At 35.4% G+C, this 25,861-nt stretch overlaps 1 protein-coding gene across 3 annotated transcripts in view; it reads left to right on the plus strand.

Moving 5' to 3' along the window:
* GRIA2 (glutamate ionotropic receptor AMPA type subunit 2) overlaps positions 1–25,861 on the plus strand; it is a 91,828-nt gene that overhangs the window by 53,140 nt on the left and 12,827 nt on the right. For all 3 annotated transcript variants that reach the window (XM_074147096.1, XM_074147094.1, XM_074147095.1), the window contains exons 6-12: positions 1,197–1,358; positions 16,197–16,364; positions 16,646–16,750; positions 17,458–17,568; positions 18,690–18,896; positions 19,407–19,777; positions 23,730–23,928. In XM_074147096.1, the coding sequence (XP_074003197.1) occupies positions 1,197–1,358; positions 16,197–16,364; positions 16,646–16,750; positions 17,458–17,568; positions 18,690–18,896; positions 19,407–19,777; positions 23,730–23,928 (1,323 nt within the window). The remainder of the gene's footprint in view (positions 1–1,196; positions 1,359–16,196; positions 16,365–16,645; positions 16,751–17,457; positions 17,569–18,689; positions 18,897–19,406; positions 19,778–23,729; positions 23,929–25,861) is intronic.

Here is a 25,861-nt window from a genome sequence, read left to right on the forward strand (position 1 = left end):
AAATAGTATTTTGAGTCTTAAGGGAAGTAAACATTTTAGAAAAATTACCTAGTGTATTTCATTATGTTAACTGATTGCTATTTGAGCCATTACTTTAAGTTTGTAACAGTAAGCCCATAAGATCTAAAACTTACTGAATCTTGTATTTTCAAGCTGTTTAATATCATATTTTCTTCCTACATGTTTATACAGTTTAAATGCAAATATTATAGTTCTTTTGTATAACATCATATAAAATAGATATGCTAATGATTTTAAAAGTGTGTTTTTCCCTGTCAGAAAGAAAACTTACCTAGTACTTGATCATATCTCATCATCTTCACTTGATCCGCCTTCTTTCTTCTTTTCTTGACTGTAATAATGTTATCCTCCAGTCTGATCAGTCAGTCAAGAAATTGATCTAAGACTAAAACATGCTGATAGATGGAGAAGAGTATACAATGAATGTTCCTGTTCGAAAGTCAAGCTCATAATAATACTGACTAAAGTTTCATGATCCGTGTAGAAGTGTGCATTAGCATGCAGAAACACATCATCATTGATGAGTATCATTAATATGCAGTAATTAAAGAGCACCTAGTCTGGCAATTGTAGCAACTTCTGATAGTGTGGTCTGAAGTTGCTGCTACTTTTTACATTCACTCAGTGCATTCATTTAAACTGTAATGTCTGAAATCAGTATCACGTAAATTCATTTGTATGGTTATTTGGGGCAAGTTGAAACACAGAACTTGGAAAACAAACCATCTGTAAGAATGAGAAGTAGTCCTTTGTACTGAAGGGACGAGGCAGGGGAGATGGTAAGTCCTTTCACATGCTTTTGTGTTCCTGGCAAAAAGAGGACACAACTGTGGCTGTAAGTATTCCGGGCTAAAACTTCCTCGCCTAACTGTTATTCATGTCAGTGTTCCCTTTCTCATTTGAGCAGTCCCATTGAAATTAACAGGAATGTTCAGGAAAGTAGGCCTGGCAAGGACAGATCCAGTCTCTAAAGATGTATGTCTAGTGAGCAACAAGAGGCGTTGCTTGCCGGCGGAGCTGAGGACTTAATCCTGGCAGCCCAGGGTTTAAACTTGGATCCTGTCTGAGTTGGTTTACAATTCTGCAGCGGAAATCGTACGGTAACTATTTTTATATACCATTGAGATATCTGCCAAGACTGTTGGAATAACAGACATAATGTTTTCTGTGCCCAGGGATTTACTGATGGAGATTTGTCAAAAATTCAGTTTGGAGGAGCTAACGTCTCAGGATTTCAGATAGTTGACTATGATGATCCTCTGGTGTCAAAATTTATACAACGTTGGTCAACACTGGAGGAAAAAGAATATCCTGGTGCACACACTAGTACAATTAAGGTATGTCTTACATTTATTTTGACCATGACAGATGTACAGGAAGTGAGGGAATGGGAGTAGAAAGACAAGAGACAGAGAAAGCCCTTCAAAATCAGCTGTGCCAACACAATTTTATATTTCTCTGGGGTACTTTTAACACTGTCTATCATAGGACTGGTTGAGCAAAGATGCTGCACTGTCAAAAATGTTCAAGACAACTTCAATTTTTCTTGTGTCACTGTAAATCTGCACCTGACAGTTTGTTAGGTACTTGTTTTGGATGTGATGATTTATTAAGTATCTACTGACTTTTTTTGGTTTTTCTCTTTCTCTGTGTTATGAAATGTTTTAAAGGCAAATATGTAGTCATATGTAGGCTTCCAGGTAGCACAGGTCTAGCACTTTCTGATATAACATAATCTCCTCAAGAAATGGTGAGACAGTTACTTGGAGACGGATGCCTAAATCCTGCAAAGACTTTTAAAATCAAATGGTATGCCAGAGGTACTGAATCATGGTCTAATTTCAGGCCTGAGTGACACAAGGTGTGACACTGGGCAAGTGTTTAAACAACTTTACCCAAGTTTTACCTCTGGATAAAACTAGGATAATAGTACCTTCTTATCTTCTGTGACCGTTATGAGGATCATAGTGCTTGCAAGATGTTAAAAAGAATAATGCCATTTTGAAGCTAAATAATTTTCTTTTAAGTAATACAATCAAAAATTTTATTAAGAATGAGTATACTTAACTCTAAAATGTATTAAGACAAAAAGATAAATGGCAAATGTTCTAGGCATCACTTTTATTTGTGCTATAATTTGAATATGAAGCATATTCTTGATATATAATGAGATGGATAAGAAGTTTCAGCAAGGAATGGAAGAACCATTCTTTTTAAATTCCTGGAACAAAAAAACTTTAAAGCACACAACCTTAATTTAAACTAAAAAATAAAGTTTGTAGATTCCTTTTTTCTGAGGCCAAATGTCAGGGTGACTTAGTAAAAGTTATGATTTTTCTGTGGATATTTTTGTATTTTAAAATCTTAATAACATAGTGAATTTCTCATTTGAAGTTTGACAAAATAAACTAGAATCTGTGTCATGCCTTTAGATACATTCGTCTTACATACGTGTCATATATGTGATAAATATTGGTCTCATTTAGGGAAAAAAGGGAAGGGATGTGGCTGTAGGTGATTATTACAATTCTTTTGCCTCTCTGATTCTTGAGTGCCCAAATCTGCCTACCTACCTACTAATGTTGCAGAATTGTGGTCTGGAAATAATCACCGTAAAAGGCATGACTAAAATTAAAAAAGTCTAACTGAAACCAAGATGGAGTTTTTCTCATTGATGGAAAAGTAAATCAGTGGGAGACAGTGCAAAGGATTCTGGTACCTCTAGTACTACAGTAGGCGGAAATTTCATTTGTGTTAGATAAGATGAAGTGGTTGCAATATTTTATTATAGTATTAAAATCTGTAACTGCATCACAGGTATTCCCTTTATTTCTTCCATGGTGGGCCCTTTAAGGCTACTAGAAATTGAAAGGGCTGAAGGAGACTATTTGGAGTATCTTATTTTTTTGAGATTTATTTTGTTATGGATAGGAAAAATAAATGAATCGAAACACTTCATTAATCTTATTAACATAAAACATGGTTTAAATTCAATTTAAAAGGCTGATCTGTCTTCCTTTATATAGTGTCTGCTCAAGGAATATACAGGATTGCACTGATATTCAATCAAAAGATCGAGACTGATGTTAAATTATAAGCTAGAGGTATTGGTGGGGGGAAAAACATGGATGTATATTCCAATGTTTGGAGAGATTGATTATATCAATTACTGTATTTTTTTGTGTTGGTTTCTATCTTTTACTCTTATACATGTATTACTAGTCATTTTTGCCTGCTGTTACATGTAAGGACAGAGATATGTCACATTTCATTCCCATACCTGAGGGAGTTACAGGCAGAGCATCAGAATCATAGAAATCACAGAAACACGGCAAGAAAGATCTTTGAGCAGGTATAGCAGAATCAGCGATACCTGTGCAGTTCCTGTGATTTCACAGCTTCCCCAAGTGTTCTATTGCAGAGCTTAAATAGTCTTATTTTTTGCTTTTTGTCTAACCGAAATCAGCCTTTGTATCACCTAATCTGTTACTCCCCTTTATCTGTTTCTAATGGATGTGAGGAAGTTCCTTTTAGCTGTCCTTCTGTGTTTGAAGATGGCTGCCATATGTGTCCTTGCTTTCCTGCCTGCTAAACTAAATAATCCCCTTTCCTTTGAATTTTCTACTCTCAGATCCTGTTCGTCATTTTGGTCTGGAATCCTTCTAATTGGTACCCGTCTTGTTTGAAATGCCAGATTGGGTACTGCACCACATCTGAGTGCTGTGCTGTAGAAATCGAAATAATGGTTTCATGTATCTCAGAGGCAGTACTCTTTTCAGGGCCTCCTTTTGTGTTACTCTTTTTTCCTCACCATCATGACACTGTTGAAATATATTTATCATGAGATACACACCAACATCCAGATCTTTTTCTCCATTGCTTTTCTATACTACTGCCAATTTAGACACTCATACAATATCTGTGCACTTGATCATTCCTTTAAAATACAGGATTTTTCATCTGTTCTTGTTGAACTACATCCCTTACCTGTTCTTCCTGAACATGCAGTTCCTTCTTATATTAATATTCTAGCTGTGTTTGTTATCCTTTACTCCTTGGAATAGTGTATAACAATCTAAGTTACTGAGCAGGTTAACACCCTGGTGTTACATTTGTCCCTTCTGTGATCTTACGAATAACCTTTTTCCCTTTTTGGTTTTGAGGCAGTTGTCCAGATTGTCAGTGGTTATAAATGAGCTTTTGCCATTAGTTCCCATGGAATTTAGGAAGCTGTCACTGCAAACTCCGTATGAAACATATAGAAAGGCTAATAGAAGTCCTGTATTATCAATACAGAAATGAGGGGAGGTTACATGTCCCTAGCAGGTAATGTTATCTCCGGGGTTCCAAATGCTCTCATTGCAGGCAATAGCATTGCAACTGTATTGTATTATCTTCCTTTTGTAATCCTAAAGGAAGTATAGATTCATTTTACATTATAAAGTGCAAGTCAGTGGAATATGACTGAGCTGACATGACAAGACATATGACAATATCAAAGTACAGTCCTGAAAACAGAGAAAGACACCTCTTTCTAAGATAAAGTACATTTCTTCAGGAAAGAAAAACACTGTTGAAAATCTGTTTCACAGATGCCCAGAAGAGGACCTGAATCAAAGGTCTTTTTTAAAAATGTATTTTCACGATTTATAAAATATTAATTACAAGAAAATGTTGTCTTAGGACGTTGATGAGAAGAGACATTGATTATATTTGTTGCTGCACTGTACCTGTACTGATAAAAAACACAAGATTTGAAGATTAAGTTGGGACACCTAAAACTAGTGCTTTGCTGTCTTTTTACAAAAGGTCTTTTCATCTTTCAAGAGATGATATACTGTTTACCTCATTAAATTTAGAATATATCTGTTGTAACCGAGGGTGGTATTAGTCTGCGATTCTAGAAGAGCTAGTTCTTGAAACATACCATAGAGCATCCTGGTGAATTTCTTTGTCAAGTAGCAAAACAAAAACTGTGCTTAATTTTATAAGGGCCTGATAATAACAAGTGGCAATCCCCTTTTGATCCATTATTGTGACTTTACAAATATGCTGGGCTCTGTGAAACTTTGTGTTTCAGATTTTCAGATTTTCAAGCTTCATAATCTTCCCCACTGCCCACCCCCAAGCAATCAATGTGTAGCTAAGGTAACAAAAATATGGATTCTTTTTGCCTTCTGTCGTGGTTTAACCCCAGCTGGCAGCCAGGACCACACAGCTGCTTGTGCAGTTCTCCCCTGTCCCCCAGCGGGAGAAAAGGAGGGGAAAGGGAAAGGGGAAAAAAATCTTGTGGGTTGAGATAGAGATATTTTAATAGAAACAATAGCAGAAAAGGAAAATAATAATAGTAATTCAACAATAATAATGACACAAGTCACTCTCACTGCCTCATGAATTGGCATTGTCCCGAGCAGTGATCTTGGATTCCCACCCCCGGCCAACCCCCATTTATATACTGAGGGTGACATCTATGGTATGGGACATTCTGTTGGCCATTCCATGGTTCTGTCCAGGCTCATTCTCAGCTTCTATGGGAAGCTGAAAAAAGGTACTTGAAAAATATAAACATCACCTGGCAACAGCTAAACCAATATGCATTATTGACATTCCTTTCATACCAAACCTAAAACACAGCAACAGCTAGAAAGAAAATTAACTGTCCCAGCTGAAACGAGGACACCTTCTGATTTTGCCTTTAGTAGTTTCACATTTTCAAGTCTCGTTTTTATAGCCGGGTCATCTAGTCTTTTAGAAAACTGTTACAAAATACATATTTTTTTTTTTCAAAGATAATGTGGCTCTAGAATGTGAAATGTTTGTGTAGTACCAAACAGTGTGCTTTTTATGATAAAATTGCAAACGTTGAAAACTGCCAATCTTAAACTCTAAGTCAGGAAGAATGAAGCTTGTAATTGAAAGCTTGTAAATGAAAGCTTGTAATTGAAATGAAGTTGGTTCAACTCTACTGGTGCTTATTTACCTCAAGGATGGAATACAGAGAACATGCAGACAAAAGTACTGATTTACCTTGCAGAAATAATTAAAATTTAGATGACACACTGTTAATAAGGAATAAAGAAGAAAACAATGAAAACATTTCTTCAAACTTGAAATTCAGAAAGCATTTGAACTAGGTATAGACAACTAAGCAAAAGCATACAATTAATGAATTAAACAATACCTTCATTTTGGGGCATGTCTCTTGTAATTGCAGCGTGTTGGAAAACGGTTTTATAATACCAGGCATTTTAATAAGAGTTATAAGTGTAGCACCTGCTACACTTTTCATGGAAAAATGTGATTTGATTATGCCTGAGTTTAAGTAGATTATAATTGATTTATAAATAAGAATTTTAAAATGTAGTTAATTTCAGTATTTATTATGTGATTTAATCAGGACCTGAACTGGAGTCAATGGTTGTTTTTTTTAAAGTGCCCATGTAAAACTGTAGATTTGTGAGATTTTTCTGTATATGTTTTCCAGTCCTTGTGTTTTGGTTTGCTGGGCATAAAAAATATACATCTAGCAGTTGGCTTTCTAGCTACCTGGTTTCACTGGGCTTTGAATCCCAGTATTCAATTTTCTCTACTTGCAAAAAAATGTATGAAAAATGTAGGCATAAAAAATCGCAGTGTTAAACTTCATGCTTCTTTTAGTAGCTTAAGGCTCTTTTGCATAAGTAATCACTCATTCCAGCATAGTTGGTTTGTTTGGTTTTGTTGGGTTTTTTTTTAAGGAAAACTCAATTAAAGAGTGGAACATTTAGTCAGTGAAAACAGCGGGTGGTTTGAGGCAATATCTGTAGATTTGTTTCAGACATACAAAGGGCCTATTGACCCAGCTTCTTCGATCCTGCAAGTAAAAGTGGCTGAACAGTGCTAAAGCAAAAGTATTTGCCAGACTTCCGAAAACAACAGAGCCATGTCCTGATGTCTCTATGCAGCTTTGTTTCTTTGAATTTGAATCCACTTATTCCTACTAATTACAAGTGTTTAAGGACCTTTAGTCAACAAAGTTAAATGGATTTGTCCTGCCTATTTTTTCAGGAACTCTTTATCATTTTTCTCAACCAGCAATTCACCTGAATATGATTGATATAAACAGAAGAAAGCTACTATTCCTACATGCTCCAAGTGCTCAGCGAGATCAGGCATGCCTCTGGCCTCACCAAGATCAATGTCATTTAGGACAGGGGAGCTTGATGGAGAAATGGGGATAAGAGGACAAAGGGGAAATTGTAAACAAAGATGAAAGTAGTAGTAGTAGGAATGTGTCATTCAAAAAAAGGGGTCAGCAAAGTGGAAACAGCCTTTTGGGATGTAAGTGAAAGGCACAGAAGGGTGGTGGCTCAGAGCTGGAGAGGCATCTGTGGCCAGATGTTTCTTGGGAAAAGTGCTGAGGATCACTAAAAGATCACTTAGTGTGGCTTTATTTAAAGGCTAATCAAAAATTGCAATCTAAAGAATCCTCATATGAAATTCCAATTTAGAATCATTTTTGTTGGAGTGTTGTTCAGCTTCTATGGTAAATAATTTATTTCCATTAATCTATGTAGGACTTTTTGTTGACTGCGAGTAAAAATTATATAGCTGAAGAGCGTAATGGAATTTTCGGGTTTTTATCGTTCATATAATATCAGTCATTTTATAAAATAGAATGATGTGATCTCTAATCTCTCTTATACCATTTCATTAATGTTACTAACCATGAATTATTCTACTAGAAAATGGTCTGGAATACATTTTTATGATCATCTCGATAACTTTCTTTTGGTTAAAAGCTCAACTCAAGGATATTTACCATAGTTAATAATGCTTGGATGGCCATTTTTATCATAAAAAGAGCAGAGATTGAAGACTGTATTTCAGTAAATATTTTATTAGCATCAATAATTTTATTATTAATTATTAGCATTATTAATTTTATTAGCATTTTATATTTTAAAATTTATATCTGCTGTAAGTCACAAATGCTTTTTTGAAGCATTAATTTTTGAAGAGGAAGTGGCTTTTGTGATAGAACATAGGAATTTAAAAAGACTCAAATGTATTTTTAAGGTAAAGCAGTAAAAAGAAAAAAAAAAAGAAAAAACCTCACAAAACAACAAACAACCACCCCCCCCAAAAACCCCAAATCCAAAACCCCCGCTTTAACACTTTAAACATTCATACTAGCTCTTTCACATCCATTTCTTACAGCATGGTTTTTCAGAGAAGTCTTTTTGCCTTCCTGTTTGTAGATTTTGTTTTCATCCTCTGCTTTAAATTTTCCTACTTGTTCTGTTTCGCTGTTATAACCATAGGCTTCAGTTTCTGCTGCTGGATCTGGCTGATTTTTAACACTGAGAAAGTGGCGTACTTTTCTGTAGCTTACCCTTGAAGAAAGAGGTTTTACGTATTCATATAGTGACGATTAAAAAGGCCTATGGTCTTTGTGGTTTACAGTAAATGAAAGGTGATTTTATCATCAGTGGCATTACTGTTTTGCAAATGCATTCTGTTTAAAGTTAGAAATAAAATTACACAAATAATTATCTTATTTTGTCAGTGTGTATATTTTCCACAGTGGCATGGATTGGAAGAAAACAACATCTTTTTATATAAGTAAAATGATACGGGTTCAAATGCAAATAATTGTTTTTATTATTTCTGTCAAGCTCTATGGATTCAAATCCAAGTAATTGGTTTTAATTTTTTGTAAAGCTCTGTGTGTTTTTTGGTGATTTAAAGTTCACCAGGAGTAAGCTTTAGGTTTGAGAGTTAGGAGGTTTTAAAAAGCTCCTAGAAAAATGAAAAAGAACAGGGCAAGAATTAATAGACTTTTTAAGGAACTTAATAAAAAGAAATGAGGTTAGATAGTAAACTTTTCAGCCATTGAATAATGACTGGAGATTTTAAGAATCTCCACCATTTCAGGTTCAAAGAAGTTGTTGCACAAATGTAGTGAATGTACAATTTACATTTGTACAAATATGTAAATTATGAATAGTTTAGAGTTGTTTCTGCCTTTACTGTAAGGAGAGATTAGGTGTCCTCCTGATTTATTTATTTTTAATTATTTAGGATTTTTCAGAGGGACAAGGAAATGTATAAGGTAGAGAAAAAAGATACAGTGTGAAGATTTGCACTAAAAGCTACTGTACTCCTTTTAAGATCTTGCTTTAATACTTGATAGTTATTTGTTCTCATTGAGAAGTGTTTAATGGAAAGATATTTTTGTATTGCAGCATAGTATGATAGATGTAGAAAAAAAGGCTACAGCTGTGAACGTGTTTTTGTTTTGTGGTTGATTTATTTTTTTTTTAGTACTAGCATACAAACTGCCATGTTGTTTTTAAGGGCACTGGCTAGGAGAACACTTTGCAGAACTTGGTGTCTACTTCAGTAATTTATTGACTTTCAATTGCTTATACATGATTATTGGAGCAACAGCAAAATAAAAGCCTTGTCCAGCAGCGCACTGTACTTATAGCATCATTACTGACCGCTCTCCAAGTGATCCATATTGAATCATCTCACCAGCTGATCCATTGGCCATGATCAACAAAAGCTGGGACAAAACAACATGGTGGACCCAGAGTAAATGGCAGGACATTTTTGAAAGCCCATCTTTCTGTGGGCACAGATGGCTTAGTTGAGACGACCGTCAAAGGATTTCTAAACTTGTCTGACACGGTGGAGCTCTTTCTCTGTAATGCATTTTCAGAAAATAAAGGGGGCACAATGTTAGGCTAATTCGACCTTCTGGGTAATGGAAGGGATAAATTCCCACACAGCTTCTCTCGTAACGCTCCTGAACGAGTATAAGACATGAATGCTGACTTCCTGTTCTTTTGAATCGAAAAGGTCTGGAACTTCAGTAGAATCAAATGCCAGTGCCATTAATAAGATCTGGCACTGTTCTGCTTCCTCCTGGAAGACAGAGGGTTCACTTTGTTGCCAAGACTTTTGCCCAGTTCTGTAATTTTTTTCTTCTCTGACATCTTTCTGATATTTTGAAGAAATGTCTGTTTTACAGTAGCAATAGCTTTTCTCTTTGGCCGTTGCATTAAGTCTAATGGAAGACCAAAGTACTTTAAAACCTCTGTCCTCAGTGAAAAAAAAAAAAAAAAAAAAAAGGCGGGTACCTGCATTCTTTTTTTTGGTGCTGAATTAGCACCTCTGATGACTGTAGTGAGAAGAGTGTTCTTCTGGGTTGGTAGTAATCTAGGAGGAGGAATTACAGCCCAGGAGTCTCCTTCCTATTAGAGTAGTAGGTGAAATAGGTAGAAAGGCCAAGCACCTTGGAGTTCATAAATCTTGTGATCTTTGCTATATTCTGTTTTAGGAGTGAAAGAAGGTCACTTTTCCCTATAAATATCCTACAGTGAGAGTGTTAGGATAATGGAAGTGCCCCAGTCTTGTCAGTGTCTGCTGGATGTGCTATGAGCATGTCTTTCATGTAGGAGTTAGATTTCCAGGGATGTAGGCTTAGGCAGGTGCCTACCTACTGGACTAGAAACCAAAGCTGTTCTGGATGTTCCTAGAAAGCAGCCTTTCTAAACCAAACAAGGAGATACCTAAAGAACATAAACATATCACAAAAATCAGCAGGTTTTCTGGATAGCAGTTTTGGACCTGAACACTTAAATTTTTCTAAGGTGACAGGTTTCTTAAGGCGTTCTTTGCACCTGATGTTCTGCCCAAAACATTATGGCATTTCAGAGAAAAAATACCTATTATTTGTTTAGCTGTTCTCTGCACACAGAATGCTGGAATTGCATTTAAATAAAGGCTATCATCACAACGTAAGTTGATCTGACAACCTCTGGAAACAAAATTTAATAACGATAGTATATTTGTCAAGATAAAGAGGGCTTGATATTTAACCCCATCTTTACTGAGATTAATTTTCAAAAAAATTAAAGATCCAGTAATTTTAAATTTTATTCATTTTTCTTCCCCTTTTAGTCAGGACCAGGATTGTTATAAAAAATTTACAAATAATCAGCTGACATTTCCAAATATCTTGTGTGTATATATATATATATATGCGCAGTTATTTTCAGCTGGAAGCAAGTCTGTTGTAAAGACTGCCTGTTTTCACAAGAGCTCCATTCTAATGTAAAGACCAAACAGGAATAGCCAAGCATTCAGTCTTTTCTGGGCTCCCTGACCTCTACCTCATGTCCCCAGTGTTTGAAACATGCCCATAGGTAATGGAGATGCTCCTGTACTTACAGCTCGTTTGCAGTTTGAATGGCAACCAGCCCCCACGCTGCTTCATAGGGATCCCATTCATACCAATGCCTGCACAGAACAAATGAGAACAATGCATGATTATGGGCACAATTAAAAACCATCTGGATTTACAGTGACATTTATCTGTACAATATTTGACAATGTCTCTTATTTCTATTGAAAGTAACTGTTTGCATTCCTGTGCTCTGTCCTGATGGTATGCAAGGTATCACAAGAGATCCTGAAGGAGGTAGCCATTTCCTATTGCTTTATGAATTTTCCACTAACTCTTTCATCTGTCAGGCCACCGTAAAATGTTTTCCAAAGTGTTTAGTACTGTCCGTTTCAAAATAGCCCCCAGCTACATTAATTAAAGAAAGAACCTTAAGAAATAGGTACCCAAGTTGCATTAGGTTAGCTACCCTGAAAGTCACAGGAGGTAGTTACCCAGTTCCTTTACTAGTTCTTGGCAAGTAACTGTCTCTCGTTCCTTTTGCTTATGGGTTTATATATGTATATACCTGTTTTTTATATATAATATATAAAAATGTAGGAATGCTTCTAGATCTATATACCAGTTTCTAGCAGTTACATCTGAAATTACAAACAATTTGATAGAGTTTTGTGGCTGTTTTGACCAAAAAGCACAATTATTGTACAAAGCACTATGAAAAGGCAATTCTGCTTTTGTGGTATATACTAGCATCCAAGTAGAGAAATATTTTGTTGTGGAAAAAATGCACAGAATTCAGATGAGAGATTTTATTGAATATAATTCTCAGAGCAAAATAGAGCTGTACCATGTATTAAAATAAGACACCATTTGATATCCCAATTTAGTCTGTGTATAGTTTAGTGAAGTATTACAATTAAGGTGATTAAAATGTGTAGAGAACCATTGGAAAAAAAATTGCTATAGCGCAGCAAGCCGAACATTTAAAATACTCATAAGCTATAAGAACACAGTTTGTGTCTTTACTGCCTTTGATGTATATTTGTTGATATTTAAGTATGTTTAAATATAGGGAAAAATGCTGAACATTTGCTTGTACCCATTGATTCTACCCACTTACTCTTGCAATAAAGGACATTTCCTACATTACCTCTCTTTGATTCTTACCTCTCTCTAAGGAAAAATATTTGCATATGATTTTAGACCTCCTTTCTCTTAACCTCTGTTAGTGACAGCATCCCTTCTGCTATCCCAATAGCAGCCCCCCACACGTAGTGAGGAACCTTCTTTTGTGCCTGTTTCAGACAGATTTCAGCTTTCTTGAACGCTGCTTCAGCTGGATACACCGTTCTAGCCAAGATCTCCCTTGTGTCTTGTATACTAGCACTGTGTTCTTTGACTTGGCTGGTACAGCTTCTGCCCAAAATATCCTATTATTTTGTTTGTCTTTCTCACTGTTGTGTTAGATTAGGGCTGAATGGCTAGTTCATAGTCCCCTTGAGTAGTTTTAATTTTAGTGTGCCTACAGTGTAGACATATGTATCTAAGCTGATTGCCCTGGACTCCTCCAGTAGTCTCAGAAATCACTGGAGATCAAATTAATGGAATCTTAAGGCACAATTCATTTCATCTTAAAGAAGGTGTCTAACAGGTCAAATGAATCACACCTTAAAATGCTTATTTCTCTTCTCTGACTGTAAAAAAAAACAACTAGTATGGCAAGGGTATACTCAGACATCGCAGATATCCAAATTGAGAGAAAAAGTATTTGACTTCTTATGATTCAGAATACTTCCATTTTTTCTTTTTTTTTTATTTGTCTTCACATTTTCATTTCTTTTTCACTGCTCAAGTATATTCTTTTATTGCTATATTTTAAGTCTCTAAGCATATCCTTCAACTTTATGTCTTCAGCACATGGACAGACACAGGGTTGAACACAAGACTAACAGGCTAACATTACATCTTTTTATAATATCTTACAGCTTTAAAATGTATGTATAACAAAATCTTGTGCTTCTGGGGGTGTCTTCTGCAATTTAATCTCCAGAAGATTCAGATACTGATTGTAAAAAATACGATATTGGACCTTTTAATTAAGGATTTCTGGTATCTTCTGAATTACTGGAAAACAGCAAAAGTTGCAAAAGTCAACATCTTGCCAGTTATAATTTGACAGCACATGTTTAATATCTTCTGCTTAGCCTGGAATGACTGTTTTGTCATTACTTTGCATATTCATCTTCACAATTGCAGCTTACAAATTTTATTAAAGTCTATAGTACATTTTCAATTTAAGTTGAATAAAATCACATATGGACTTTGTGTTTTCCCTGCTTAACAACTAGAGCATTTATTTAGAAAGGGAGAATTCTTTTCATATGACATGCATGCAGTCCATGTTTCATAGCAAATAACATAAAATTCTTAGGCACTTCAGTGCATTATATTATAATCAATATTTTCAGCCTATTATTATCATAGGTCTAGAATTAGGAGAAGCAAGGTTTTTTTGCATATTCTTTGTCATGCTTCAATTAATATGGGTGTTTCTGTAGGAACTATAGGATAGTACCTATACAATTTTGTATTGAAGTTACTGATTTTTATCATGTAAAGTTGAAAAGGATAGAAATGAAGTTAGGAAATTTAGACTGCTGTAAAAGTAGTAGGCTGTAAGAGCTGATCCCACTTTAACAGAATAATATACCAAATAGTGCTCCCACTTATTTTAATAGTGCAGATCTGAACGTGGATGAATCTCCAGTAAAAACAAAGTGAATCAAGACAGGGCTAGTGTATCCTTTAACTTATGACGATTTTATTATGCAGGCACAGACACACAGACACCCCTTTGCATGAGCTGGTCATATGTCTATCATTTCTTGCTTATGGTGATGAGTTGTTTTGTTTTAGTTTGCAACTTTACATCTATTCATTAAGCTATAGATAGTTTTAATGAGCCCCATGAAGGTTATTAGGAGCTGAAAGTGTATGCAGAATAAAGCAGTAAGAAATGATGCATGGGCTGTTTGCTTTCATGACATCTCCAACAACATGAAGGTGTAAGATGCTTGTAAAATATTTTGAGATACTTAGATTAAAGCTGACTTAACGTAAATTAAAGCATGTGGATTTTATATGTGTGATGACATGTATACACGTACAGATATATATTGATAGGCAACGCCCTACACAAACTGAATTGTGAATATTCTGACCAGTAATTATATATTATAGGGTCAATATTATTGAGATAATATATTAAACATATCCCAGTGATCAAATGAAACGTAGAATAACTGGATTAGATAGCACTATAATGTTTCAATTTCAACCTCTCATTTTCTCTGCTACCCAAAGTATGTTTCAGTGGTTAATGACAGTACTGTATCCACATTTTCTCAAAATGCTAATGTGGTTCAATATGTACTTCAAAGAGCTACACTTAAAGAAGTATTACTAGTTATCCCCAAAAAAATGAGTCAGGGGCTCCTCTCCTCTCCTCTCCTCTCCTCTCCTCTCCTCTCCTCTCCTCTCCTCTCCTCTCCTCTCCTCTCCTCTCCTCTCCTCTCCTCTCCTCTCCTCTCCTCTCCTCTCCTCTCCTCTCCTCTCCTCTCCTCTCCTCTCCTCTCCTCTCCTCTCCAAATCCACATCTACCACTTAGTCACTGCTACTGCAGTAGTAGAAAGTAGTATTGGCTCCAGCCAGTCTTTCACTTCATTCTTCTGCTGTTCTGATCCCTGATTTCTGTATAAGTCACTGGGAGAACTTCCGTGAGAAGATTCACATTAATCACCGAGTAAGCTTAAATATCTGAAAAAAAGAGTCCCGCCTCCCTTTTCTTCCTCTCCAAGGTCTAACAGTTGCATACAAAAATTACCTCAATTCAGGAGCCTGCCTTGATTACAATTACAAGAGCCTTCTGCATGACTTGAGCTAGCTAATTAAAATTCTCATTAAAGTCTGAGCCATTGAAGCAAAGAGCCAATATATCATTTCTCTCCACTTTACAGTTTATATATTTTCAGCATCTAATAGCCTTCATAGGGATCATTGCATTCATTCATGAGGCTGTAAGTAGTTATTTTCTGGGCCATATTTCCAAAAATGTTCCTTGTATTTGGCATGATTGCAATGTTCTGGACTCATAAGGCCCATACAACATAGTCCTCAGTGTACGTGCACTTGTGGTTTCTGTTCAGTTAGTTAGTTAAGATGTAAAATTTTCCAGTCACTGAAGATACCTGCTTTTGACTGTTTAGCCCGTGTCTGATGCATGCATTTGCAGGATTCTTCTCTGATGTCTCAGAAGTTGTAGAGGTCCTTATATTGTGTCAGATTAGGAACATGGAGCTCTTCCTTGCCTATATTGCTCTTTGAGGGGCACCACTTACTCCAGACATCTCAGCACAAAACCTGGTTTTGCACGGTGTTGACAGGGTATTGCATACTTGAAAATAGCTACCCCTGAGTTTTTATATTTAACAAAGTTAAGCACACATATATAGAAATATATGTTGTTTGGTTTTCTGTGTATCAGTGTGTAGTCTAAAGAACTGTATACAAATGCATCTCCATGAAGAGTGCACTCAAAGGAACAATTTCTTGGTTTTAGAGGCTAACTCAAGATAATTGGGGAAATTATTTCTTTTTTTCCCCTTTCACCTCCATGGAGTTCCAGCCATATCTGAACACAGAAATGTTACACAGTTGGAGTGAGAAAGGAATGTAATTCACACCGAAAAAAGCTGTAAATCTTCAGTTTAAACTTATTAGCATGGCCGAACCATTCTAATTGGAGAACACTTCATTAATTTGCATAAATGACCCTCAGAGTGTAGTGACCTCCAAACTAAAGAAAAACTGGTCAAATTTCAAGTATATCTTACTGCCCTTTTTATTTTTAATAAGTTTCTATGTTTAATGGATTAACGAGTGGATTGGAAGGTGTAGTGAAGCTGAAGCTGGTTTTTAATCAAATATTTTCACTTCTTTTCAGTATACATCTGCTCTGACCTATGATGCTGTTCAAGTGATGACAGAAGCTTTCCGTAATTTGCGTAAACAGAGGATTGAGATCTCCAGAAGAGGAAATGCTGGAGATTGTCTTGCAAATCCAGCTGTACCCTGGGGTCATGGTGTAGAAATAGAAAGGGCATTGAAACAGGTAGCTTCCCTCGAGTGAATGCTGGGATGAGTGCATGTGTGAAGTTCTCTATAAATACTTGAAAAGAACCTTCCAGTCTTCTAACCTACCTGGATCTTGCTGGGAATAATGTGGAAGTGAACTCAGGAACACGTCTCATACTAAGATAATATATTGCATATAGAAAAGAGTCTAAACTGAATGATTTTGAAATATCAATAATCATTTATGGAAATGCAAAATGCATTTTCTAAAAAGAAACACACTTAATTCTTCTACCACTTTCATCTTCATCTGTATAGGTTCAGGTGGAAGGTCTGACAGGGAATATAAAGTTTGATCAGAATGGAAAGAGAATCAATTTTACAATAAACATCATGGAACTCAAAAGTACTGGTCCTCGGAAGGTAATTTGAATTGTCTCACACTGTCTTTAAAGGTTTTACCATGCTAAGCAATGGGTTAAGGTAGGTAATGAAACACTGTAGATTAATTAATGCGTGAGTTGTTATAATATTCATAGGTGTATCTACAATGGTCTTGCGGAACAAAGTAAAAATATATATTGTTTCTTTCTAACAAATACAAGTTGTTATTTCTGGTAAGTACTACATAAGAGTATTTTCAGTTTTGTGGATTAAACTTTTTGCTTTCTGATATGAATTGCTAAATGTGAGCTAGTAGTTGGGGAAATTGCTACTGAATGACAAATGGAGAATACTGCTTTTCAGTGATGTTTCTTTAAATGTGATTATATTTCTGCTCTAATTCCGAACCTTTCGGGAAAATCCAGTTGCTCGTGTCTTCCTAATTTGGAGTATTTCATAACCCTTTCAATCCTACAGTGTGTGATATTGATACTAAAACCTGTTAAAATGTGAGTGGAAAAGGTATACTGGTATAACAAATTAATGTGAACAAATATCATTAGTTCAATCTTTTTACTATTTGTTATAGTCTTTAACTACATAAATAGAAATATTTACACTGGTAAATCCATAGCTAAAGTAGTTCTCTGTGAGCATAAATCGAGGGCATTAGTAATAACATGCTTTATCTTTTCTATGAAAGTTCATATTCACTGGTGTCTATGCATCCTATAAACTCTCTTTAGATTGGATATTGGAGTGAAGTGGACAAAATGGTTGTGAATCCTCTTGATGGCCCTCTTGGAAATGAATCTTCAGGACTAGAGAATAAGACTATTATTGTCACCACTATTTTGGTAATTAACCTCATATTTTGTCAAAAGGCAGTCTGTTCTACAGTGATCTGTTTCTAATCAGTATGCTAGTTTAAATATATTGTCTTTTTATTATTTGGGGTTGTGACCTGTTACTCACTATGATACATAAATAAAATCTGGAAATTAAGGAAATGTATGTGATTCAGTATTCTGGTTTTGTTCTGTAGAAGAGAAACTGTCATTGACTAAGCATCCTCGAAAGTTAAAATTTTTAGACCTGAAAATGGAAATTAAATACCTGCTTTCAAAGGAGAGGAGCTTTGTCTGAGAGGCAGAACCACAGTGTTAGTTTTAGAGAATGGAACTTGCCAAAAAGCAAAGAGACTGCCTCTTATGCTTCAGAATTGTAGCTGCTTTGGATTGTTGCAGTGTAAATTAAAACATTAGAAGTTGTATTTTAGTTGTCTGGTAAATAACATTATGTACTGTCATTTTTCTGTAAGGTGCACAGCTCCTTTATCAGTTTGGAGAAGTCACAGGCTAGCATAGGTATTTCACTGCATGCAAGAATAGTTCGGTAACAACTGAGCAAAAGAGGAGATACATTGCTTTCATACGACTTATGACTCATCACCAGTTTTGCTGATGATAGAACTTTACTGCGTAGTTATAGATAACTTACCTATTGTTTGTGTAGTAATTCAATAAAGATACAGCCTGGAGACCCTGAAGTATTTTCCCAGGGAGGGATGTGGTGGTCAAATAGGAAGGAATTTTCTTGTATTAAGACAACAACAAAAGCAACTAAATACCTTTGCCTTCTTCCATCCAAACTATATGAGAGAAAGAAACTGATTTTGGAACTTACTTTTTCTTCTCTGAATGCATAACTCCTGTTAACATTCATGGTCATTATTAACATACTGCTGGGAATCGCTATACCTGTAAGTATTGTTATTTATGTATGACTGTAGAGAACGTAGCTTTTAAATTTGCTAAGGACACGTCACATTAATAATTAACATATACATAGCATGTATGATTCAGATATTATCTTCTCTCTTTTTTTTCACGTGTAAAAGGAAACATATTAATCTATGAAGTGCAGCTGATAGATCTGTCTCTTTACTGAGTAGCTAAGGCAAGTTCTTTCTGTGCAGGAGTCCCCATACGTCATGATGAAGAAAAATCATGAAATGCTTGAAGGAAATGATCGATATGAGGGCTATTGTGTGGATTTAGCTACAGAAATTGCTAAACACTGTGGATTCAAATATAAGCTCACAATTGTTGGGGATGGCAAGTATGGGGCAAGGGATGCAGACACGAAAATCTGGAATGGGATGGTTGGAGAACTTGTTTATGGGGTAAGAAAATATTTTCTAATAAAGCCATTAAAGATAACTGATGGAAGGAGTGGGATTTGCTTTAATTTTCTCTGCAGAGTAGAGGAAAATTATCTAATTACTTTGCCAGATAATTAGTAACTTGTATTGGCATGAAAAGTTTTGAAAGTGAAAAATGGAATTAGATTTTAAATGCAAATGATGTTGGGGGGAAGTGAGTGCATATTTCATCCTTCTGACCAGGTGAAAGGCAGTGTACTTTACTAACACTTTTGAATGTGATATATTTTTAAAAGGGAATGTGTAAAAAGGGAAGCTTGGAATATGCCAACCATATGGTTATAAGCATTTCAGTAAGAAGAGTTTCAACTAAAAATTTCTGAAGTTCTTGACAGGATGTTCTTGTTGAAACAAATGTTGCCGGTGTCTCTGCTGTCCTACTTTCCATTTGTGAAATGCAATAGAAACTAAACCCATTCTTTGCTCTGGTCATTGTATTAGCTATTATTTGCTTTTTTTCTTCCTTTACAGAAAGCCGATATTGCAATCGCTCCATTAACTATAACATTGGTGAGAGAAGAAGTGATCGACTTTTCAAAGCCCTTTATGAGCCTGGGGATATCAATAATGATCAAGAAGCCTCAGAAGTCCAAGCCAGGAGTGTTTTCATTTCTTGATCCGTTAGCATATGAAATCTGGATGTGCATTGTTTTTGCCTACATTGGGGTCAGTGTAGTTTTATTCCTGGTCAGCAGATTTAGCCCATACGAGTGGCACACTGAGGAATTTGAAGATGGAAGAGAAACGCAAACTAATGAATCAACTAATGAATTTGGGATATTTAATAGTCTCTGGTTTTCCCTGGGTGCCTTTATGCAGCAAGGATGCGATATTTCGCCAAGGTTGGTTACTCGCCCGTTTCAACTTTGTGCATTTTTGGTCTCAGCCATCTCAGCCAGAGGAGGTTCATGGTGCATATATTTTCACTCTCAGAAAGAAATAAATTGCTATGTTTTTTCCCTCCCTAAAATCACAAAAGTCCTTGAAATAAAAGCAGTTGTCTGTGACATAGGGTTGTGATGTATTTGATCGATGTCTTAATGTCGATCATGCGTTTGCCAAGTGAAATGATATACACCATGCAGAGACTGTAAAATGCATGAGGTTCACGTCATTCCATGCCTTCTTGGAGGGGTACCGTGTTTTTGCTGCATATTCCCATTTTACAGTTGACAGTGCATATGGTTCACAACAACTGTAATGGGAAAAAAGGGTAACATACTAGTCACGAACTACACAGGCAGCACTTTCCCTCTAAAACTCACTACATATCATAACACAGTTATTAGCCCACTGCTTTTTTACAGGAGAGCCTTGAACTGAAATAAAAGTCATGTGATAGCTCTAATTTCATGTGAATATTTGCAAAACACTGCTGTTTTTCCATGGCCTAGTTTTAGAAAAGTCACAAAGGAAATTGCTAAAATGAATTTGAAGGTCCAGTTTATAAATGCTTAATTCCTCATGGATTTTCACCTACTTTATTAGGGACAACTGTAAAGCACTTATGTTAATTCCTTTGCAGCTCATTAAATATTCTATTTCCCTTGTGCACAACTGGTTCTAGCCCTGATTCAGCAAAGTGGTAAGTAGGTAGGTAAATAACTACTTGCTGCTTGAAGGAACTATAGTAACCAGTGAAATAGGCCAACTGGGTTTAAGGAAATCAAATCAGAAGACCTATCTAATTATACTAAGCAATTTAGCTTTCTTCTAAACATCCTAAATTAAGACAGGGAGCGGGTCAATTTCTAGTGAGTCTAGTGGTTAGCGTGCAAAATAAATCACACCAAGGGAGCACTTCTTAGATATGTCATGCATCCCAAAAGGCAACAGCAGCTTTTTAAGTTGTTCTACTGCAGAAATAGCAGAATATTGTGTGAGAACTTCAGCAATTCTCTGTAAAGGCTGGCATATCACACTGAGATATGCACCTTCACGATGAAAGATGTGAAGAATTTGGCATATAACACAATAAGAATTGTAGACAAGAAACAAGGCAGTGAAGAGAGAGCAAATTGTTTCAGGTCATGAGAAGCTGTGTTGATTTCAGTCCTGTGAGGTCTTTGTATTGATTACACACTTCACAGGTTGAGTTGTCTGCGAAGTCCCCTATTAGATACAAAATTATTTTTATTGAATCAAGGCCATAGTAGAATAATGATTTTTTTTGTTGTTGTTATTATTTTACTGCCTATTAAAGCATGACAGTTGTTGTGCATGGTTTGATAACTTTTAAAAGGTGATGTAAGAATAACGATAGTAAATGGTCATCATAAAATGTGCATGAAACTCAAATAATTTTTGAGATTCAAGATTCAGTGAAGTGTTTAACAGCACTTTATTTCATTGCAAACATATTTTTGAGGAAAGCGGTTAGTTTATGTACTACCTGTTTAATATAGAAAAGGGCTGAAAACACCTCAGTTACTTCTGTTCTTGCACTAAAACTATAACTATGGCATTTGAACTCCCTGCAAATGAATCAAAATAGATATGAAAAGGAATATCTTCAGGCATCAGCAAAATATCTTTGTGAAGTTAAACTTTACATTATTGGTACTATCCTTTCTCTAGCAAAATGACAACCACTGTAAAAATTTGAGAGTAGACAAGTAACTAGAGCTTTCTGACTTTGAAATAGAAGATGATGCTGAGTAAGACTGAACCACCTGGAAACTGGTCTGTGGTAGCAGTCTCCATGTTGCCATCATGGGTAGCACAGAAAAAATAGAGTAGAATAGAATAGAATCATATATTATAAGATAATGATAACTTACAGCAAAGTTATTCTCATCGTTGTGGGGATGTGAGTGTACTCTCAGTACTGCCATAAAATACCTTTGTAAGTATAAAATGTAGTGCACAAATTTAGGTAATTGTGCACAGAAATGGTTATTTTAATATTTAATGATCTGATGAGTGAAGTGCTTGTAAAGTATGGGTTCATACTAGCATATAATTATCAATCTTTAGAAACTTTTCAAAATGTACATAAGAAAAGAAATTATTTATTTAACTGGGACAGACCTTATGGGAAAATTATGAATACAAATGACACCCAAAAAAATTATACTTATAAAATGTCATATGGGAGCACAATGTCTGAAATGGCATTGAGCTTATTCTTTTTTTGCAAAGTTGGTGCCAACTTTGTTTGCTGAGAGATCATGGCCTTTTGAAGATTATTATCATTTATAGCAGGTGTCATCGCTACAATATAAAGTGCCATAAAATCAGCAGTTATTAAATACACATTGTCAGAGATTTTGCCTGGCAAATATATGTTTCTCATATAATTGAATATTTTAATTGTAGAATTATTTTATACTCAGATTACCTCCATGTCAAAACAAGTAGGTGACAGAAATCATGTTTCCAGAACGCATCTTAGTTTAGAAGGAACTTATGATAACTTCTTTTCTATGGTCCTTTTTAACAACGTATTCTGGACCTTATCTGACTGGATTTTCATGTAGTAAATTAGTTAGTCTCTTGTGACGTGGAATAAATCTTTTAATATCTGAATTATCACAGAGATTTTATACAATAGCACTTAGTAAAAATAATTTGTCTAGAATTGGTTCTATTTATTTTTGTTCCCAGTTTAATAAATCAGCTTTACATAACTACCATGTTTAAATGTTTATATGTATATAGTTATATCTAAGTATTTTGTCAGGACTAGTTTAAAGTCTCATTCACAATACAGTAGGCTGGGTGAGTGATTTGTAATTTGTTTACTTAATAGATAGAGGAATCACATCAAGACATACCTAAACTACTGCAACACATTAGTAATAGACTTTCAACTACACGCCAAATAATTAAGCACATCTCCAAAGATTATGTATTCCTTCCTATAATGTCTTGTTTGGAAACAAAGTAATAAGTAATTTCAAAGCTTAACAGATCATTAAGAGAATGTCAAGTTTGACAATAATAGCAATATCAATATTTCTCTTCTATTCGTTTTCTAGTATAGAAAATAATTGAATTTCTCTAGTTGTGTGCTCTGTACTGTTTTATATATTTTCTTGAGTTCTCTTTTTTTTCTCTCTTCTTGAGCAGGAGAAGCAAAACAAAGATCCCTAAGAGCCCACCTGCTGCAGTTAAAAACTTCAGATTATTATTATTTAAAAATATACCTTCTTCACCGTTTTTCTGTATTATCACTGATTATTTTATGTTCAGTCCTCAGTCTGTTAAATGCTTGTATCTTTTGAAAGTTGTGTGCCTTTTTAGTTTATGGATATTCCCGGGGCCAGTTTTTACTGCAAATAATGCTATTTGTTTCTCAGTATAGATTGTCCACAGCAATATAACCCATTGTTTTGTGGAAAACAGTCTTTTTCCGAATGTCTTAGGAAAATAAGCAAGCTAAAGGCACTTAATTTTTAAGGGCATACTGGTTTATCTGAAAGCACTGCTTCACTGATTTTGTTTGATCCTCTTCATAATGTCACACAAATTCACTTCAGAGGCAACAACAAGCTTATGTGTTAAATATAGCATATTATGACAGGAGCAGTTTCCTTTCAGGGTGTTCAGAACTTTGAAGAACTAGATCACTAAATTGTCCATAAAGTAAACTCTGGAGTCCTGATTTCGGCAAGATCCAGATTTAGTGGAGTATGCCATGATCTCCCACCTGATTAGTACGCAGAGCTGCACTCCGAGATAGCCTGAAACGCTTCCCTAAATATAATGCATCATTTGCATAAAAGTGATAACATGTATTCCTTTTTAGGACTTTCATTTCACTTTACAAATCCATTTCATACTTGTTATTAGATCCCTGTCTGGGCGCATTGTTGGAGGTGTGTGGTGGTTCTTTACCCTCATCATAATCTCATCCTACACGGCTAACTTAGCTGCCTTCCTGACGGTTGAGAGGATGGTGTCTCCCATTGAAAGTGCAGAGGATCTTTCCAAGCAAACAGAAATTGCTTATGGGACATTAGATTCTGGCTCCACTAAAGAGTTTTTTAGGGTAAGAATTTCTACTTTTTAGATTTCTATTTTGTTTTAAATAGGTCTTTTCTCATGTAAATGTGTTTTCCCTAGGCTTAATAAAAGGTTGCTATAAAAATGTGACGTGCATCCTAACTTGCAAGTATAAGTGGTTTTGTTTATTCATTATCATTACATTTTATTATCTATATATAAATATAAGGGTCATGTTATAAATATGCAAAGCAAAAGTGACTGCAAGGAATTACCTAAAAAATATTCCACAGCAAAGTAAAAAATAAGAGAAGGGAGTTGATGTCTTTATCTAAGCTGTAATACAGGAGCTAACAATTATGAACAAGGCTATTTAGCAGCTGTGCTGTATTTTAGGTAGTCTCACAGTGAATATGGGACGTAGGAAGGTGCACAGTCATGTTCTAATAAGTATTCCATGTGATTTTTCAAGCTTGCAGATGGTGAATGGGATACAACTGTTAGCCGCAGTAGTAAATCCATGCCTGCTTTTGAAAAACAGTTACTATTTGTATTTGCATTACAGTAATGCCTTGGAAGCCTGTCATTCCTCACCACCTACTTCTGTGTATTTCGGTTTTAAAAATGCATGAGACTTAGAATGTGTGAGTCTCAGGCTGCCCTTGAGACACCAGCTAACAAGGTGAAATCCATCCAGCAAATGAGCGAGGCCCTAAGGCTGCTGGGAAAGATACTGGGACTGTTTTGCCCTGTCTGTGTGCCTCTCCCTGTAAGATGGAAGTGGATCTGAAGTGCTACAAATATGTGTTTTTCTCATGTTTTTTTCAATGGATGATGATAATGTTAGGTTAAAACAAAAAGTATTTTAAAATAGTTATAAAGAATACGTTTACATTTCGAACATAGCCTGCCATGAAAGTGGAATGAAACAAGTTCTTACAAATATTTTTATGTACTGTATAGTTAGAGCAGTAACTGCTAGATTATGGTTTTCACTGGATCCTGTAATGCATACTTAACTGGTAACACACTAAATAGGAACCATACATGTTTCAACTGCAGAAAAGCATTATTTTTTTATTTTGATGATAGGTCCAGTAATAAGACCAGCTGCTCATTGCATTCCTGTTGGCTAAACCAAAATTAACATCAGGTGTGTAAGATAGTAAAAGTAAGATCAGGTTTGTGCTAAGAGTGTTTAGAAGTTCAGAATCATGCAAGCACATGTTTCTGGCTTTGTGAGCATAAACCTTTTAGATCATGGCTATACTGGGGGTTGAATGTGGACTAACAGTAGGTCAGGTCAGTTCTTTTTGAAAAGTTTCTCGTTAGAGATTTTTAAGTTGTCCTTTAAAACAAAAAATGTTTGCATGTGTGTGCATCAGTATGTAGTTTTTGTTCTCCTAGCAAATATATACATCTTTCCAAATACACTTACACACTACATACTAGTTTTTCTGGTGATGACCTGAGCATTAATAACTTAGGCATATTCTTCACCTTTTGATTTGGCTCTGCACAAACAAGGCTATAATGATCTCTGGAAATTTCTTCTCAGCAATTTCTATCACACACAGGTTGGTGCATTTTGTGCAATGCAACTTCTTAGCCTGATGGCTCTATCTACTACTTGCAGAAAATCACTTAAACTTGCCCAGTTATTTTTCAAGAAATAATAGCTATCAGAATTTCTTTCTAGAAATTCAAGTTTTAGGAATGAAACATTCTTTGCTGGAGGCAATGTGAAAGCAGTCTCTAGCACTAAGGAGACTAAAATTTCACTCAGAGTATTTCTGTGACTGGATTGGAGTGGATGTGTGATTTTTATATGACCTGAAATTAGGACTCAAATTCTTTCAACAGCTGGAAACATTTTGAATAGTTTTCTAGCAGAAAGCTAAAATGGACTGGCTTTTTCTCTGTCACTGTCATGAATTAAAAAAAAACATTAGGTTTTTTTTCACAGTCTGTTTTCTCTT

Source organism: Numenius arquata, chromosome 5, assembly GCF_964106895.1.
Source record: "Numenius arquata chromosome 5, bNumArq3.hap1.1, whole genome shotgun sequence".
NCBI classification, from domain to species: domain Eukaryota; kingdom Metazoa; phylum Chordata; class Aves; order Charadriiformes; family Scolopacidae; genus Numenius; species Numenius arquata.